The sequence below is a fragment of the Pelophylax lessonae genome (genome assembly GCF_965119305.1).
Source record: "Pelophylax lessonae genome assembly, chromosome: 3".
NCBI lineage: Eukaryota > Metazoa > Chordata > Amphibia > Anura > Ranidae > Pelophylax > Pelophylax lessonae.
Window position 1 is genome coordinate 518,421,493 of NC_138770.1, and position 19,449 is coordinate 518,440,941.

Below are 19,449 nucleotides of genomic sequence, written 5' to 3' on the forward strand. Positions count from 1 at the left end.
CTGCTGATTCCACTCCAGCACTCCAGCTGTACTCTGGATCCTCCTGCACACAGTCCAGCAGGCGACCTGTGCTACTTTGGGCCTGACCTCTCCTGTTCTCATCCTCAGGGGGGTCTGGAACTTAGCCGCAAGGGAAGCCCTCTCTCTCCATTGGCCTCTAGCACCAGGTACGTGATACACTGTTTTAGTCTAACCGATGCAACATTACAGCATCAATTCATGTAAGCATTGTATATATTACATCAATTATTTATTTTACCATGCGTTCTTGCAGGTGCACTTCAGCACCTACATTTTAATGGCTTATGCGCTTCCCCCTGGTGGTAGGTGCAGATCTGCTCCGGGAGCTGCGATATATTATGGGGAGGGTTTCCTCCCCTGCTGTCTCCTCCCCTCCAGGGTGGAGCCACCTATATATCGGCGTCATGTTCCTGCTGTTCACATGCACCACTGCAATTGCGGCATCTACATGTGCTGGTGATGGTTGTAACATCTATGGTCATGGTTGCCAGCCTGTGCTGGCTTTTCCCATGTTGACGAACAGGTTCGGTTTGTCCTACCATACACATGGCGCTAGGGACAAGATCTACGTGCAACCTATGTGGATATTCGGGTGAGGAACTCAACTTTTATGCACTCCTGTCCTTTCATGCACTGATATCCTATATTTTTTCTCTCCAATGGGTTTACTATGTGGACATATTCACACACCTTGTCTAATCCCCACCACTTCCTTCACCATCTCCACCTCCCATTCTTTTAGACACTTCACTCTTTCAGTCTTTCACTACTCCCAGCATTGCTGTTCTTAGAACAGGCATCACCCTGTGAGCTCATTACTCTATGGTTCCTACACCTGTCTCAAATTTACTATATATTTTTATTTGTATCATCTTTATTTTCATTATATTGATACTTGTTTGTACTTTCAATATCCTGAGATACTACCCGTTTCACTATTTATGTTTACTCAACCAGTGTTATGAAACCATATGAGCTCACCTACCTCACTCTATTTTATTCATCACAGCCTTCTCATCACTATTCCTGGTCATTGGTTACACTGTGATCAGCACTTTTTCTGGGGATCTGCGTTTTTCTTTCGTTTTTTTTTTCCTTCTCTAATGTTGACACTGTTTCTGCTGGAACATACCTTGTACATTGAATACTTTCATGTTTCACTATGTGATACAGCCCATATTCTAATACTTTGATATATTATTCCTTGCATTTTCAGCCAGTGCCATATCATCTTTAATTGATCACATTCTCCATCACATATGTTTACTTGCCTGGCTCCCCATTTTCTTGTGGGTACTCTTGTCTCTTCAGCTCCCGGATCAGACGTTGGCACCCCACCTCATGGCAGCATTTCTCAATCTGATTTGGCCCAATGTAAGTGTTGTTTCCCCACTTGGGTCATACATTTGTTGAAACTTCACAGTTGTTGGCCAATATAAACGCACAGCAAATATTGATATTTTATTATTTACTTTTAGACAGATCTACTTATATACTCCTGATGAGTGGGCATATTAGACCCACGAAACACGTAGAGTTTTCAATACAGATATACCCAATACTATGCTACACGGATGCTGCAATGCTGTCATCATGCGCAATTTGCTGCTATGTTGTTATTTTGTCGATTGTTTCCTACATGCTGTACATGTTTTGTAACTATGCTTATGGCTATACATTTATATCCATTGTATGCTTTTACTCTACTAATAAATTTTACTCTTTGACTCTTCATGACTATTGTGGCAACCTCATATAAAGTCCCGCCTGGGTGACCTTTCTCTTGTCTTTACAAAATTTTAGGGATGGAGATGTACACAATTGCAAGTGCTAGACCAGTTTTCTTTTACCTTTTTTCTTTTTCTTTTTACTCTCTTCCGCTATATGTCTCTCGTGTTCTATTTTAGCCGCCTTGATTTCGTCTTTACATTTCTTATGACACTCTTTGTAATGTTTGAATGCTGCCAATGACCCCTCAGTCTTGTATTTTTTTAAGGCCTTTTCTTTAGTATTAATATGCATTTTTATGTTGGAGTTTAGCCACCCAGGGTTTAGTTTTGCTTTTTTAAATTTATTTCCCTTTGGATTGCACTGGCCAATCCCTTTGTTAAGTATGCTTTTGAAGCACTCCCATTTTCCTCCGTGTTCTTTGTTCCCAGGGTTCTATCCCATTTGATATTTTCTAGCAGAGAGCACAGTTTTGGGAAATTGGCTCTTTTGAAATTCAGTGTCCTTATATTACCCTTGTGTTTCCTATTACTATGATTAATACTGAAACTAACTGACCTATGGTCACTGTTTCCTAAGTTGCCCCATATTTCTATATGTGTGATAAGGTCTATATTGTTGGTAATCAGTAGGTCAAGTACCGCATTGTTTCTTGGTGGTGCGTTCACCATCTGACCCATAAAATTGTCCTGCAAAACATTTAGGAACTGCCGAGCCTTGGCTGAGTGCGCGGTTCCTTCTGCTCAGTCTATATCTGGATAATTAAAGTCCCCCATTATAATGACATTTCCCATCCTTGCTGCCAATCCTATCTGTAAAAGGAGGTCCACCTTCCCCTCCTCCCTCTGGTTGGGGGGCCTATAGCATACACCCAATATTACCTTCCCCATAGTGCCTCTGTGATTCCTTCTTTCAACCCCTAAAATCAATGCAGGCGTTGGAGTATCAGACCTAACCACCTAGTACTCCTAGTAAACTCCTAATAAACCTCTAACAATTGAAGGATAGGTTCACCTTTGGGAACATGTTACATTTTCCACCCATTTTTACAGTGGAACATGTAAAATTTTCCCAATGCTGCAGCCGCTGCCCGATCCTCCCCCAACCTGTGACAGCAGTATGGGAAGAAGTTCCTCATACTAGCTGTCAGTTTTTGACATATTCACGGCCGTGCGGGGCTCCGCCCACACGGCCATGTCATTCATTCACAGAGCTCTGTGAATGAATGAACTATAAGTCCCAACATTCTTTGCAGATGTCGGCTTGTAGTTCTCAATGAACTGCCATGGCACTGTGGAGCTGTTGGCTCTTCCTGTCAGTGTATCTGCTTGCCATTATGGGCACACAGATACACTGACAGGTCTGCAGGAGACCTGCTTGGCACCAGCGATCTGCTTATCGCTGGTGCAATGTTTCTCAGGCTCCAAAAAAAAAAAAATTACATTTATTATTTATTAAATAAATTATTTATTTTAGGCATGAAATTATCCTCTGATGCGTAACTGTGGGTAAACTGAAAAAAAAAAAGACATATATGATGCAGTCTGTCACTAGCATTAACACAGCAGTTTGGTTTTCTCCTGTAACATAGCTTAATTTCTAGTTGATGCTGTTGAATCAGTTGATCTGTTATTTATTTATTTATTTATTTATTTTTACTTCCCTTAACAGCCTGAGCTGTTCAGCAAAAATATTAAATGAAAGGGGTTGGGTTTTCCTTAATTTTCTTCCTTTCCTTCTGTTTCAACTTTAAAGTGCATTGCAGGGATTTTAACTGTTTTCTACCCTGAAGAAATAGCAGTTTGTTTCACCATGTCTATGTTGCAGAATGATTCTGAATGGGAGGATCTGGTCCATTATAATACCCATGTGCACTTAGTTTTCTAATGAAGAAAGTGGTAGTGTCTGCATCCTTGTCGGAGTATTTAAAAGAGAAGTGCGAGCTTTAAAAAAAAAAAACACACAAACACACATACTTACCTAGGTGAATGCAGCATCGATCCGATAACTGAACAATCGAAGACCGTGGATTTCTTAGTTCTTGGTCTTCACAGAGCACTGTCAGCCACCATATAATATATGGTCAAAACACTTTCAATTTGTATGCAATTGGGCAGGCCCTTGCACTACATAGTGGACGGTAAATCTAAAGGAAATTGAATAATAAAATTGTACAATATATTGTATGGTCAGCTTATGGGTTCATTCGATCTTATAGGTCAACTTCATTTGGTACCCATTTGTACTTTGCCATTTTACTAGAAATATTTTACACAAGCAACCTTCCACATAAAGAGAAAAACATATTGGCCACCAGCTAAGAAATCCCAACACTTGGAGAGAGCGCAAGGTAATTTTATCATTAATCATTAATTAATCAATAATCAATCATTATGAATAATTGTTGATCATAAAGTAATAACTTTTAAATAATCAAAAAATACCTTTAATCAATCATTATTATCTTATAACCTTATCAATAATTATTAACACCACTACCCCTTCCACATAAAGAGAAAAACAGAGTATTCACCAGAAATCTTGACACTTGGAGACAGCAGCAGGTCCATTTATGAATAAATTACAGACATGTTAACCCAGCCTTTTTCAACCAGGTTGCTCAGGCACCCTCGGGTGCCTTGAGGTTTCTTCAGGGGTGCCTTGGCAAAATGACTAAAAAAATTATAAAAAATTGTATACAAGCCAGCAGTTGGATCAAGCCTGTCTTTTAGTTACACAAAGCCACAGGTTTTCATTATGCACCATTACGACGTTGTAGACACTGGCATCCTAACAACCAATGACATCATCAGTTAATAAATGAGGATGTCTGTCGCCTCCACAGCATCCTTGTTTGACCCTCCTGTGCCCGTCTTCCTCAGCACTGGGGTGACATTATCTGACTGATAAGGAGAAATTGAGGGAGAAGAGAAACATTGAAACACTAGTCGGAATGTGTGCAAAAAGATTTTTGCTTTGGAAGAATAAATCCTCTCTAATGTTGGGTGTTCTACGTGTGGATGTTGCTGCATTGTGTAAAGCTATTAGAATAGTTTTTACATTTTAGAATGGGGTGCATCAAGACTGTCCATAATTTTAAAGGGTGCCTTGAGTTTGTCTATAATATTAAAGGGTGCCTCGACTGAAAAAAGGTTGAGAAACACTGCATTAACCAATTGCTCCCCAGTCTGCCATGAACAGAGATCTGGTTCCAGGGTGGAGCCCCTTCCCCAAGTATCCTGGGAATTTTTTAGAGCCCTTAATGCTTTATTTGTTACACCTGAGCTTGTTAACCTTTATTGAGCCCAAACAGGCTCAGTACACAGCACAAACACAAAAGCAATCAGTATACATCACGAACCTGGGACAAATATATCTCTCTCCCATCCTGGAAACAACCCATAGATTTTCCTGGTTTCCTGTCAAACTAGGTTTTTGATTGCATCCATTAGCCTTTTGATCACTATTGTAAATGCAGCACATGGTTAGGGAAATTTAAATTTTTACTGATAGGAAGGAGCTGTGCCAATTACTGCTGCATACCCAGCACATGCACACCAGGCAGCATGTACCTGTAGTGAAAAATGTGTATCAGGTGCGCTGAACTGTTCAATAATTGGTCCAATGTATACATATATTGAAAAATCAACAAAAATAGTGAGAAGAGCCGCCAGCACCACTCTCCCCGGGCTCTGAGACTTCCACAGATCCCACTTGTAGAGCTCCGCTCACTCCTCCTCCTCTACAGGCCCCCGGACCTCCCAGACACCGGCTCTGCGCGTTCCCAAACACGCTGCGTGCAACCGCCAAAGTTTCCGGACTGCTAGGCACTCTTCTCTCAGTCTCCGCCCGGTGGGCCACCGGGGGACTACATCCAAAGGACCAGAGCTTAAGAGATCCATCCATCCCAGGGAATATGACCAGCTGCTAATGCAGACATCATACACCTTTCCTTGCCTGCAGTTATTTACCATCTGGTAAGAGGCTGACCTACTCTTTTTTGGAGAGAAGGTTTGATGGGTGTTTCTGTCTTTTCTGGTATTATGTTGGATCTGATAACACATACGCTCTTGTGTTATCTCTATCTGGTAAGGGGCATATCCGATCACGGTGGAGGCTTCACTGCTCACATCTATTTTGGATTTTGCACTTTTGGAGTTTTTCACATGCATGTCGGTTTGAACATGTTTTTGGACATTTACTTTGCATTTATGGACTCACTTTTCTGATCAATAGATTGTTTGTCACTTTGTTTTCAAACCTGGTTGATTGTCAATTTTTTTATCCTATTTGTGGAAAGGTTTGTCATCATATATATCACTATTTTTGTTGATTTTTCAATATATGTATACATTGGACCTATTATTGAACAGTTCAGCGCACCTGATACACATTTTTCACAGCATATTAATGTTCTAAGGTCGCAGCTTTTCTGATTTTCCAGCGCACTTTTTTCTATCACATTTCAGCATGTAGCTGTACTTGTCACAATTAAGATGGTTCACCACTTAAATCAGAATTAAACCCTCCTTGCTTTTATATCCAAATAAGGTAACATCTTACAGTCTGTTTATTTTAGCAGTTGTCATGATACATGTGATCAGCTATGACACCAGCCATTACATGGCTTGACCTTTCAATTTAGAGCTTACATAAGCACACTGGCAACCTTGACAGATATCACTAGAATTTATACTGTTTGGGGCTGGCAGTAGTGGATAAGCAATCATTAGGATCAGACTTGACTGCAGTCTGAATTTTTATTTTCTTTTGGTGGGTCATTGGGCATCAGGCATCCTGATTGACATAGATCTTCATCAATGGACAGCATGATTATTGATGGATGTAAATTGTAGGACTTGTTCAAAACTGTGTGTGTTTGTATTTATGCCATTTTTTTTTTAATTAGTAGGGGTATTGTACCCTTTACTCGAATCTGGGGGCCCCTTATCGTTTAATCATTTCCACATTCTCAAAAGCCCCCTGCCTCTATATATCCTACAACCAATGGGCCAGGGTTGTAGGCAAGAGGCCCTTGTTCTCATCAACATGGAGACAAAGTGCTTTGCCAGGTACCCCCCAAGGCCTGGTATGGTTCCACAGAGAGGGCTGATGCTCAAACCACCACCACCACCTTTCTTGGCCTGCCAGGCTGGTTGCTCAGATAAGGGTCTGGTATGGATTTTCGGGGGACACACATGCTTTTCTTTTTTGATTTTGCAAGGAGTTTTCATTAAAATCCTTTCAAGTCAAATATGAATTTTTGGTGGAACCTTCATATAGGACAAGAGTTTGGTATACATGAAGGACTGCTCTGTTTTCTTACAGAACCTGGAGATGTCATTTTGCCAGAGATGTATAGTAACTAAGTAGAACTACTTCACTACTGTACTTAAGTACCGAAAGGCGGTATCTGTACTTTCCTAGAGTAGAATTTTTTTCTCCTACTTCCACTTTTACTTCACTACATTTTTTCGATGATTTCAATACTTCTACTCCAATATTTTTTTTTTTGTGCTGCATAGTTACTCATTACTATTATAAAAATTACCACTGCCAGAACAGTAGATGGCAGGATTCAAGAAGCTCAAAACATGTGTATTATCAGCGCATATGAAAATAAATGCTACTGTATGCATAAATAAAAGCTGCATTTGAAATAATAAAAAACAATATGATGTTCAAACTTTTGACTTCTTTCTTTAATAACTACATAACACAGTACTTGTACTTTTACTTTCAGTACTTGAGTAGCAATTTTTTTTTCAAAACTACTGGTACTTTTACTTTCAGTACTTGCGTAGCAAAATTTTTTAAAAAACTACTTGCAATACTTAAGTACAAAAAATGTTGAATACTTTAGTACTTCTACTCAAGTCACTTTTTGATTGAGCACTTGTACTTTTACTCAAGTATGGGTTTCGAGTACTTTATACAACTCTGCATTTTGGCAACAATTGAAATACGTGTTTGTAAATGTCAGTGTTGCTGTAGTGGGTAATTTACATTCCGCAGATGTGCTACTTTAAAGACAGGGTCAAGGCATCCCCCAGGCATGTTATTTCATGGAGTTATGCATTTTTAACATTTCACTTTAAGTATTACTAAAATTATTGCTCCCTGCCAAATGGAAAATTTAAACGTTTTTTTTGCTTTCGTACATGTTCATCAAGGCATTGTCTAATCCCCACCCCCATTCATGTCATTGGTTTGACCCAGCCCTTGCCTTTTAGCCTAGCCCTTGCTGTCTTTTAACATTCGGCTCCCACTGACTTCAGTGGGGTTTGAATTCTGTACCTGAACTTTGGTAACGTTTGGAGGACCCTGGCCGAACTGAATTCGGCTATGTTTGACTCATCACTACTTACAAATAGCTCTGGTCAGACTGAAATGTACATGCAGTTTCACATTTGATGAAAGAACTTTCAGTCAGTCTATTTTGCCCCACAGCAACAAATTCACAGTAAATTCACATTCTCCAACTGTCATTTTTTGATGTAGCTTAGACTCTGTTTGCTATGAGGCAGCACAGTCTGAGACAGTTTGATGTTTATACCCAGTGTCCCTAGCATAAAATGAATAGCTCACTTTCACATGACTGACTGAAAGGACTCTCAAGTTACAGACCGACCGGCTTCATAAGTTCTACATTTTGATGGCATTTCAGCACAAGGCTGGCCTAGAGGGACATCGCTAAACCGCCACTAAGAAATACAAATGAGAATCTCATGTTCCAAGAAATACAAAGTACAGAGAATGTCTCCTGTTCAAAAATGCATGTGTGCAGCTTTAGAACCGTGAAAGCTTATGTCATCATTTTAATAAATTTCCACTTTAAGGTGTATATAGTATACTGGTACTGATTGTCAGGCGCCTGTCTTTTAGACGTGAATTTATTATTTTTATTTCAATTGCTGTAGCAAATGATACCAATGTTGGCATTTTTCCCATCTATGGATATCAGCATTTACAAAGATTTATCTTTTAGTTGTGCTTACCAAGGGTTTAGGTAGAATTTAATTTGAGGGGATTAAACCACATGCTGTCACTAGCTGTGTTTGGGCTTGTGTGAGAACGTCAATATGCAGTCCTAAAATTACATAACTATGCCTTGCCTTACTTTATATACTACTATATTTATATACTATTAAATTGTTGTCAGTGGAAGCACGATTGCCCATTACATTGGTGTCAGTGGGAGGAAAACTGCCCTTTTACATTGGAGTCAGTGGAAGCAGGATTGCCCCTCACACTGGTGTCAGTGGGAAGAAGACCGCCCCTTAAATTGGTGTCAGCGGAAGCATGATTGCCCCTTAATATTGGTGTCAATGGGAGGAAGACTGCCTCTTACATTGGGATCACTGGAAGCATGATTGCTTCCTAAGCTGGCTATAAATGGATCAAAACTCCTCTGGTTCAGTAGAAACCAGAGGTGTTTTGATCCCAGTATGGGCTCCCTGGTTGTACACAAATCGATCCATCGGGTTTTTCCTCAATGATCAGTGCCTCCTGCTACAGCTGGCAACACTGATCATTGTATTCTGCCCGAAGAAAAGGCTCCCGGCATCTGGAAGGATTCCCCAATCCGCAATGAATGTGTGGATGAGGAAATCAGCTAATCTTTTTTATTCAGCTTGCTGGTTAAACGAAAAAAAAAAAAAAAAAATAATCATGTATGATCTACCTTTCATTAGGGTCAGTGGGAAGAAGACTGTCCCTTACATTGGTTGTCAGTAGGAGGAAAACTGCCTCTTGCATTGCTTTCAGTGCAAGAAAAACGACTCCTTTTATTGGTGTCGGTGGAAGCAAGACTGCTCCTTACATTGGTATCAGTCGCAGGAAGCCTATTCTTGAATTTGTGTCAACAAAAACTGCCCCTTACATTGGTGTCAGTAGGAGGAAGAGCGCTCCTTACCATAGGAATTGCTAGGATTGGGCACCCATAGGAGAGGAATAAAGTGGCACATGTAGCTAAAGGGTGGTTGTGGCAAAATTGTACTGATGGTGGAGAAGGACCTTAAGGGGCATAGTTAAATAAAACCTAAGCCTACCCATTGTTTACAGGGCACATACCGTAGATGCCATAGTCCTACTACTCTCACAGTGGGCCCAATAAGCTATCAATTGTGCACTATTAAAAGTAGTTTGGGACATTTATACTAGTACAGGCATTCCTTAAGTTACATACATTCAATTTACATATGACTCATGCTTACAAACGGAGGGAGACAACAGGAAGTGAGGAAATCAACCCCTAGGAAGGAAAATTCACTCCTGTAAGAGTTATCATGGGAAAAAGGTGTCTCCACTGAAGCTTTATCACCAATCCTTATTTCCATGACAACACAACATTTTCAACATCCAATTGTCACAATGAGAGAAAGTGAGGTGAAATCTTCTGAACAGGGGCACAGACAGCAAAACAAGCATTACAGGGATGTTTTCATGCACCAAGTAATAGGGAGTGCAGGGCTTCTTATAAACTATGGTCCCTGTAACATAATAAATGTTATTGGTTCAATTTGAAATGTTTTAATGACAGTTTTGCACATCATTTTCCTGTCACATTTACTGGACTTACTGTCTGTGTTTATCGGGTCAGTATGCTCAAATTGCTGTGCCACAAGCAAGGCTCTAACAGTAATGTACAAACCTCAGCACAATCACTGTAAAACAGCATTAAACCCCATAAAAAAAAATTAAAAAATGAGCCCCCTACAGTGAAAAGCCAAAAGGTTCTATTATGCACCACATACTAGCACATTATGGCAGACTTACCTGTCAAACGGAGCCCTCCAGCACTGCCCTGTCACCTGGGGGTCCCAAATGCTTCCATCTCCATCCAGTCTTTCTTCCAGGTTCCATTTTTTCAGCTACATGAAAGGCCAGGCCGGGATGACATCACTTCTGTGTATGCATGTGGGAGTCATGTCACCGCAGTATACAGCACTGGGTGCCGTACATTACTGCTGACAGGCAGGAGGAGTCAGCATTTTTTACAAATAGGATTTCAACACCACTTAAAAAAAAAAATGTTTTCCATTTCTTTTTCAGTCTACCTAAAAAATAACATAATTAAAGTGAAGCTCCGCCTTAAAGGGGATGTTCAGCTTTAAGCACTCCGCACCCCCACCTATGCCACATTTGGCATATCATTTTTTTTGAGGGGGGAGCCGATACCAGCTTCCACTTTCGTTTGGACCGCCTCTTTCCCTGCAATCTTCTGGGACAAGTCACAGATCCCAGAAGATTGTCCGACCATTCAGGAGGTGCTGCGCAACTCGCGCATGTGCAGTGTGCACCTGGCTGTGAAGCCACAAGCTGTTGTAATGCCAGCCCCGGAGAGGGAGAGAATCGATTATTCAGGCGGGCCACATTGTTGGGTCCTGGGACAGGTGAATGTGTGTTTACTAAAAGTCAGTAGCTACACTTTTGTAGCTGCAGACTTTGAATAAACACAAAAAATGATTGTAACTCTGCTTTATATTAGTCAGTGACTACTTAGCCACCAACAACTGTTGAGACAATAAAAACACTTTGGTCAGACATATGTAATAGAACAAAGAGTGCAGGAGTCAGGATTATATGTCATGCAAAGCCCAGTGTACAGAGTGCAGTAGTCAGAAGTATGAAATGTACAACATATTGTATATAGTGCAGGGGTCAGGGCTGCATAACCACAGAGTGCATGACTTAAAGGGGTTGTAAAGTCAGAAGGTTTTTTATCCTAATGCATTATATGCATTAAGATAAAAAGCCTTCTGTGTGTAGCAGCCCCCCAAGCCCCCTAATACTCACCTGAACCCCATCTTTATCCAGTGATGTACATGAGTGCCTTGGCCATCCGGGACTCTCCCGTCTAAATGACTGAGACACAGCAGCAGTGCGATTGGCTCCCGCTGCTGTCAATCAAAGTCAGTTAGCCACCAGGAAGAGCAGGGGCAGGGCTGAATGGCAGCTTCGTGTCTGAATGAATACACAGAGCTGCAGCTTGGGTCGGGTGCCCCAATAGCAAGCTGCTTGCTGTGGGGGCACTCAACAGAAGGGAGGGGCAAGAGCGGCAGCCAGGGACCCGAGAGGCGGGGAATCTGGGGTGCCTTGTGCAAAACCGCTGCACAGAGCAGGTAAGTATTACATGTTTGTTATTTTTAAAGAAAAAACAAAACTTTAATAACACTTTAATATACAGGTTGCAGAGGTCAGGATTGCATCACACAGAGTGCTGGAGTCAGGAGAGCATTACACAAAGGGTGCAGTAGTTAGGAACTAAGAACTGACAAAGTAAGGGGTCAAGAGTGTGAGTGCAAGGTCCCAGATTTCAGGAATCAGGAGTACATAAAGCAGAGAAAGTAGTGGTCAGGATTGCATAATGCACAGAGTGCAGGGGTGAGAATTGGGAAAGACGTTGGCCAGTATACAAGCAAAAATCATCTTCACCCCCCCGTCTCAGCCAAACTCCCCCTCACAGCTTCCTTTAAACTCCCAATAAAAAGCTCCCCAAGTCTGAATTTCCTCCCCCAGTATACAGCTCCTTACTCCGTCATCCAAACCCCACCTCTATAAAGTTCACTCCCTCTCTGGAATTGGGTTTGAATGGATAGAAGAGTGTCCCTTACACTGATGGCTCTGACCCAATGGCTTATCATGAGGAAAGCTGAGAATTCTGTTTCATTGAAACCCTTTGTTTTTTCCTAATGTTTTTCTCAATGCAGAAAGAAGCATTATCTGCATAATTTCTGATTGGGCTGAACACCAGGAGTGGTAGGGTGGCATATATTGTGTCACTTTGTAGGTGGATTAAGAAAATAAAAATGGCAGCTTTGCATGCAGTTTCCAATTACCAGTAGCTGAATGTGTGATATTTTTCCCATGATTAAAGTAGGTGTGAACAAACAATGTTAATAGATACTTTAGAATACAGTTATAATCATGCAGGCACCATAATTGATTTTGCTTATTTTTAGAAATGATCTTTCTTACCTTTTTTACAAGGTTAAGGCGTTTGGTCATGCATCTCTTCTTCCTGATATTGGCGGGTGGGTTACAGGACACTGTGCAGACACACATGGGTTGATTTATTAAAACTGGAGAGTGCAAAATCTGGTGCAGCTCTGCACAGAAACCAATCAGCTTCCATGTTTTATTGTCAAAGCTTAATAGAACAAGTTGAAGTTAGAAGCTGATTGGCTACCATGCACAGTTGCACCAGATTTTTCACTTTCCGGTTTTAGTGAATCTTCGTGAGCAGGGGGAGTGTTCAAGAGGCAGGCTGTGATTGGGAAGGGGTATGTGCCAGAGGCAAGATTTGATTGGTCTGAGGGTGTAGTGACTGAAGAAACTACCCAATACAGGGCATGTTTGTTTCTCTACAGTGTCCTGCACTTCCATTTGGCCAGCCAAAGGAATAAAAACTGACTATGCAGGAACAGATCAGCTTCTGTGCTTTGTATTGTCAGTTTAGAACAAAGGTGACTGGCAGGACCACACAAATTAGGGATTGACTGATATCGGTTTTTCGTTGCCGATACCGATATTTTGGCCATCGCATATCGCATCGACCGATATGGGCCGATATTTTGTACATGTAAAGTTTTGAAAAATAAAGACAATTTTTTACACAAATCTGGCACTGATCATGCTAATTTTTGTTTAATGCTTAATGGCTGGCTTGCTGGCACCCTGTGGTGGGTGGCTGGCTGGAACCCTGTGGTGGGTGGGTGGCTGGCTGTCTGGCACCCTGTGGTGGGTGGCTGGCTTGCTGGCACCCTGTGGTGGGTGGCTGGCTGTAAGGCACCCTGTGGTGGGTGGCTGGCTGGCTGGCACCCTGTGGTGGGTGTCTGGCTGGCTGGCACCTTGTGGTGGGTGGCTGGCACAGGGGCTGTGGGTGGCTGGCTGGTACAGGGCCTGTGGGTGGCTGGCTGGTACAGTGCCTGTTGCTGCCTGGTACAGGGCCTGGGGATGGCTGGCTGGCTGGTACAGGGCCTGTAGGTGGCTGGCTGTCTGGCACCCTGTGGTGGGTGGCTGGCTGTCTGGCACCCTGTGGTGGGTGGCTGGCTGGCACCCTGTGGTGGGTGCGTGGCTGGCACAGGGGATGTGGGTGGCTGGCTGGTACAGGGCCTGTGAGTGGCTGGCTGGTACAGTGCCTGTGGCTGGCTGGTACAGGGCCTGTGGGTGGCTGGCTGGCTGGCTGGCTGGTACAGGGCCTGTGGGTGGCAGGCTGGCTCGCTGGTACAGTGCCTGTAGCTGGCTGGCTGGTAAAGGGCCTGTGGGTGTGGGTGGCTGGCTAGCACTGGTCTGCTGTGGGTGTATGGCTGTGATACACTCTTGCGAGAATAGTCCGGACTCCAGACAAGTCTATCCAAGGCGAGGGAGGCGGCCTAAGAAGGCAGAATGACGTCACAAAAATATCGGCAATATCGGCCAGTTCCGGGGCCGATGCCGATATATCGGGGAAAGTGCATATAGGCCCTCGATATATCAGCCTTGCCAATGATCGGTCGATTCCTAACACAAATAAAAACTAATTTAAAAAAAACCTAGTATCAGCTGGAATGTTACCAATATATGAAATACAAACCAAAAACTACATATTATGTTGTAAATTATTGGTGCATTAATGTTAATAATCCACAAAATTAAAAATAAAAAATCTGACTTTGATTACCAAACCCCTTAAAAAAAATAAAAAAATAAATGTTTTACATGACACGTTTCTATAGAAGTACATACAATTTAATAATCTTTAATAGTAACATAGTAAAAGCATGGCCAAAAAGATAAAAAAAATTTTGGTCAAGAATATGCAAACTACTAGTAACAGTAATGCCTCTGAATTTAGATATCAATAGGTTATAATATGATAAGGCTGATAATGAATCCACTCATAGGTGATTGTCTTTGTGTACCAAGTTAGAAGACTCCATAATGCTAAACACAGTCATGAACAAACTTTATATGATAATGGTCTGCCACCCCCCAGATCCATAAGGGACACTTAGGCCACATACACCCTACTAGTTTTATTTTATTTTTTCTTTCAACCCAGCGGGGTCAACAGCTGCAGAGCCACTGTACTAACAATCTGATGTTAGTACAGCAATCTCCCCTGCTGTGCTATTATGTTCTGACAGGGGGACATGACAACCCCCCCACCAGAACACTCCGATCAGTGATCTCAGCCATTGTCTTTTTGTTTTGTTTGTGTCAATAGAAGCTGACAGTGAGGCTCTGGAGCGAGCCCGCACAAGTGCTCCATATAGAAAGTGACTTTCTATGGGGAAGCTCAGAGGGGGGAAGGGGGAGGGGACAGGCACCGGCGGGGTACCCAAGAAGAGGAAGATTGGGTCTGCTCTGTGCAAAACTATTGCACAGAACAGGTAAGTATTACATATTTGTTATTTTAAATAAGGAAGTCAAGAATTTTTAATCCATTATTTAATGTGGAAACTCTTCTGAATGTAGAAGTGTTCCTGGCATTAAGTAGTCAATGATATAATTATCTGCTTTGTTTTATCTAGTATATCCTATTTCATAAATGTTTATTTATTATTATTTTAACTCGCCTCAATAGCGCTGTTGTATTTTTATTACTAGTGCTGCTTTTATGATCAGACAGAACATCCTTTGTTAATATTAACATTTAAATATATTTGTTGGCTGCTCACACATTCTCACATGCTATGTGTGAAATTATAGCTGCTCATCTCTGTTTCTCATTTAGTGAGTTTGTAGGGAAATACATTGTCCACAGACTCCCTATATTTCCAAACGTAGCTACTTAATATAGTATGTGGTGGTATCACTGAATATGAAACTTTTACGTTGGGGCTGTGTATGTATAATGTTCTGTAAGTCATATCAGAGAAAACAAGGTTTATGATTAGCTTCAGTAACCTATGGCACTTTGTGCATAAAAATTATTCCTTAATGTGTATCTAAACCCAAAAAAAATAATTGTATATAATGCAAATTACCGGTTCTTCAGAAAGGTGGCTGCATAAGTTTTATATTTGAAGACTCTTTTATTTTCAGCTGGCCATCCTGAATAACGCTTTTCCTGTCCAAGGGTGGCTATGCTCATTACTTCACTTTATTATCTATGGAGAGAGTAATAGTTCACAGCCAAGCTGAACTTCAAACCTGACAAATCTCCATTACATGGGGGATGGATAGATAAGTAGTTTTATGCTTCCAGCTCGATTCACAGGATTCGGCAAGGATATTGCATTTCTGGCAAGTTCAAGTGGTACATTCTGTATTTGATTAAATTTTTCTTGACCAAATGCAGCAACTATTGGGGAACAGGCAAACAGGTGAACAAACTGGTTGTTCACCTGTGGCACCATATTTGATCAATGACATCACCCAGCATCCCCAACCTGTTTATTTACATACAGCAGCTGGCATGAGATCTGCTGTAGGTCAAGTGGTAGGTCATCAGGTCAACATCATTGAGTGGCGGGTCATCGTGATTAAAGAGGAATTTCAATCTAGCCAGCTCTATACCAAGGTTGTGCACAAAAAAACATACTCACGTGCTTAGCAATCCAGAAGCTGCTGCATCATACCCATTTTCATGCCCCCATCTTCTTCTGACGTCACCAGGGGGAGGCCTTCTGTTTCTTTTGGAGTCTTGCAGCCAGCCTTATGATAAATCCATGAAGATATAACCACCCCCCTGATGATGCAGCATGGCACATGCGCCATAGAGTACCCTGTAGTCTCATGGGTTTATGGCACGGATATCCCTGGAGGCTGTGAGCAACTGTTACAAAATTCTTGCCTAGGCGAAAATAAGGAAGTGTGGGTAGGGGTCCCTGATAAATAGAACTTTTCCATGGTGTGGGAGTTTTTATTTACTTTTTACACATTGTGTATGCAAAGTATGAGTAACAACAGCTACTATGTACCCTGTACACATTCACTAGTTGGGGGGGGGGCAGACCAGATATCTGGAGGCCCCCAGATTTTCTAAGGGGGTCTTCTAAATTCCAATGAGACCTTCTGTGTACACTCTTATCCATTTTGGGGCACAGGATGTGGGGATGAGTCCCATGTCCCCTCAACATAAGAACAAGGGGCTTTGCAAGGAAGGGGAAGCTTTGCTTGTCCCCTTTGCAAGGTACTCTCCCATTTTTAAAGGCATGTGGCCTGGTCTGGTTAAGGATGGGCAGGGAGATGCACACTTGCTGCTCTTTAGGGGAAAAAAACTCCAAAAAAGGTACGGGGAGCCCCTAGAATCCTTTATCAGTCTCTTATCCAGGCATGTAGCTTGGGTGGTCAGGAAAAGGAAAAATTGTAAGATTCGACTCATAGACTTTAGTGGAGTTTGGTGCAATGTTGTGAGTTGGCGGACTTCCTGCTGGGTTTGGCGAACATCCAGCAATCCAAACTTTGCTTGGTTTGATTGTACCTATTTAAAATCAGTCCTTCAGCTTCCAGTCAAGTGACATTGTCTAGGCTAAGATGATGTCACCAGTCTGCGGCAGGCAGGGGGAATTATTTCCTCAGTCTTCTGTCCTAAAATAATCAGATTGCAACTTTGTAACTTTATAAGGAATCAGTCTGCAGGGAAAGGCAACAGCAGGGGAATGATCCATGCCAGACATCTGTGAATGCAGCCAACAATTGTACAGACACCAGAATTTGTATAATTGGGTCATCTCAGTCCATGAAGTTGACCCTGGATAATACCTAAACAAAAATATGGATATGCTGATGGAAAAAACAGATAAAGGCATTGTCTGGTGAGTACTGTGATTCTTGTGAGAAGTAATACATAATTGTAAATGTTATATTTACACATTATTTAGCATGGATGCAGTTAACGTGACAAAATTCTGTATATTTCATGCCAGGTACACTTAAAATAAAGATGGACAGATAATAATGTTTTGTTCAAATGTTACTCAGTATTTTAAATGTACTTCTTTATAGTTATGCACATACCTTTTTCTCTCCCCTATGCTCACTGCCTAAGAAAGCCATTTCACTGCAATTTCCTGTTGTGTGCTACGCAATCAAGTGGTTGATTAACTGTATAACAGTTACTGTATTCTTTAAAAAAAAAAAAGCCTCATAGTTAAATACATTGCACACATTTTATACACTTTACTTCTGCCTTGTAAACCACTAAACTGTATGTAGCATCGTGGGTAAAATTGGGATTTAGAATTTTAAAAAAAGTAGTTTCTAATATAAATTTTGCTGTTAGAGAGACATACCCTGCTGTTATGGCCAATGGACTGTGCATCCACAATGATCATCTCTTCAAGGTATTGGTGCTCGGAGAGACAGGGGTTGGCAAAACTTGTATTATCCGACGTTATGTGCATCAGCTATTCACTGAGCATTACAGAACTACTATTGGCATGGATTTTGCTCTCAAAATAATTGACTGGGATAATGGAACACTGGTCAGACTGCAGCTCTGGGATATTGCAGGTATGTCCTCCTCTGAATTCATCAATTGATACAACAATCATTATTAAGTTATGTATCCTTCAGCATTGAGTTAACAGCATCTGCTACAAAAAGAAGCATGCATAGCCTCCTGAAAATCGACTAGGAACCATTTTAATGCATTGGTGTCTGGTTAAAATCTTCAAAAACAATGTTTGAGAAATTCTGAGTTTTTAGTTTTATTTTTTTTTAATGTTGAGTCCCAAAATGCTATAACGCAGACCAGGGGTGACATAAGCGTCAGGTACAGTATATTTCCTAGAACAGGCAAGGAAATATGTAATGCCTAAATTAATCTGTATAGTACTAGGGTCTAAAAATCCAAAGCCAAAAATTATCCAAAATCTAAAAAAATATCTAATACTTGGAGCATGACTTTTAATTATAGATGAGCGAATCAGTCTTGGTTTGGTTTGCAGGTAATTTGCCAAACTCATCATAAAGTCAGAAAATTGTAGTCCTAAATCTAAACTTCATTGAAGTCTATAGTAGGTGATTTTATGAAAATCAATTTTGGCCATTTTCAAGTCTAATAAGGATTGTCAAAGAAATGGCATAGGGAGCTGGGTACTGGCATGGGGTACCAATGCAAAACAAAGTTATTAAATACCATACAGCTGAGAGAGGGCATATGTTTTATTGTGATGTCAAAGGCGACATGGAAAATATCCCAATCCTTTAAATTACATTCTTGGGGGATGATTTTAAGCTGTCGGAGATGTCACAAACCAGTATGATCTTCACAGAGAGCCCCAGCAACACTGTATTCTGGCATCACAAATTCTGCACGTATTTTTACTGTTATATTTTTGCTTAGCTTAAATATAAGAGCAGTACCCCAATATAATTAATTACGCTTTTAAAAAATAGGCTTTTTAGGTAGTATTGGCAGTGACATCTGATTTTTTTTATCCAGCAATATTAGGCCTAAATTGGCTGGAAGTAGAAGCCACAACTGATCTAAAAATTGTATTATATCAAATAAAGCCAAAGCCCTTATCTTATATTTTTTGACTAATAGCAAAAGAGTTTCATAGCATAGTTTGTGAGCTTTGTTTTTCCCAGTGCTGCACTATATCTGTCTTAAATGTTTATTAAAACATCAAAAGAGTGCACAAAGATCCTTACATATAAATGAGAGTGTAATATTTCAGAGACAAAAGCCACAAATACAGTACTGTGGCTGGAGAATATTTTGGCAATTTGACTAGGTCGCAATGTAAAATAGAGAGACAATGC

At 41.1% G+C, this 19,449-nt stretch overlaps 1 protein-coding gene across 1 annotated transcript in view; it reads left to right on the plus strand.

Annotated features, from left to right (window-relative positions):
• Window positions 1–17,966: 17,966 nt before the first annotated feature.
• RAB32 (RAB32, member RAS oncogene family) overlaps window positions 17,967–19,449 on the plus strand; it is a 168,529-nt gene continuing 167,046 nt past the window's right edge. Inside the window, exon 1 of the mRNA XM_082252538.1 lies at window positions 17,967–18,192. Within this exon, the coding sequence (XP_082108664.1) occupies window positions 17,982–18,192 (211 nt within the window). The 5' untranslated portion in view covers window positions 17,967–17,981. The remainder of the gene's footprint in view (window positions 18,193–19,449) is intronic.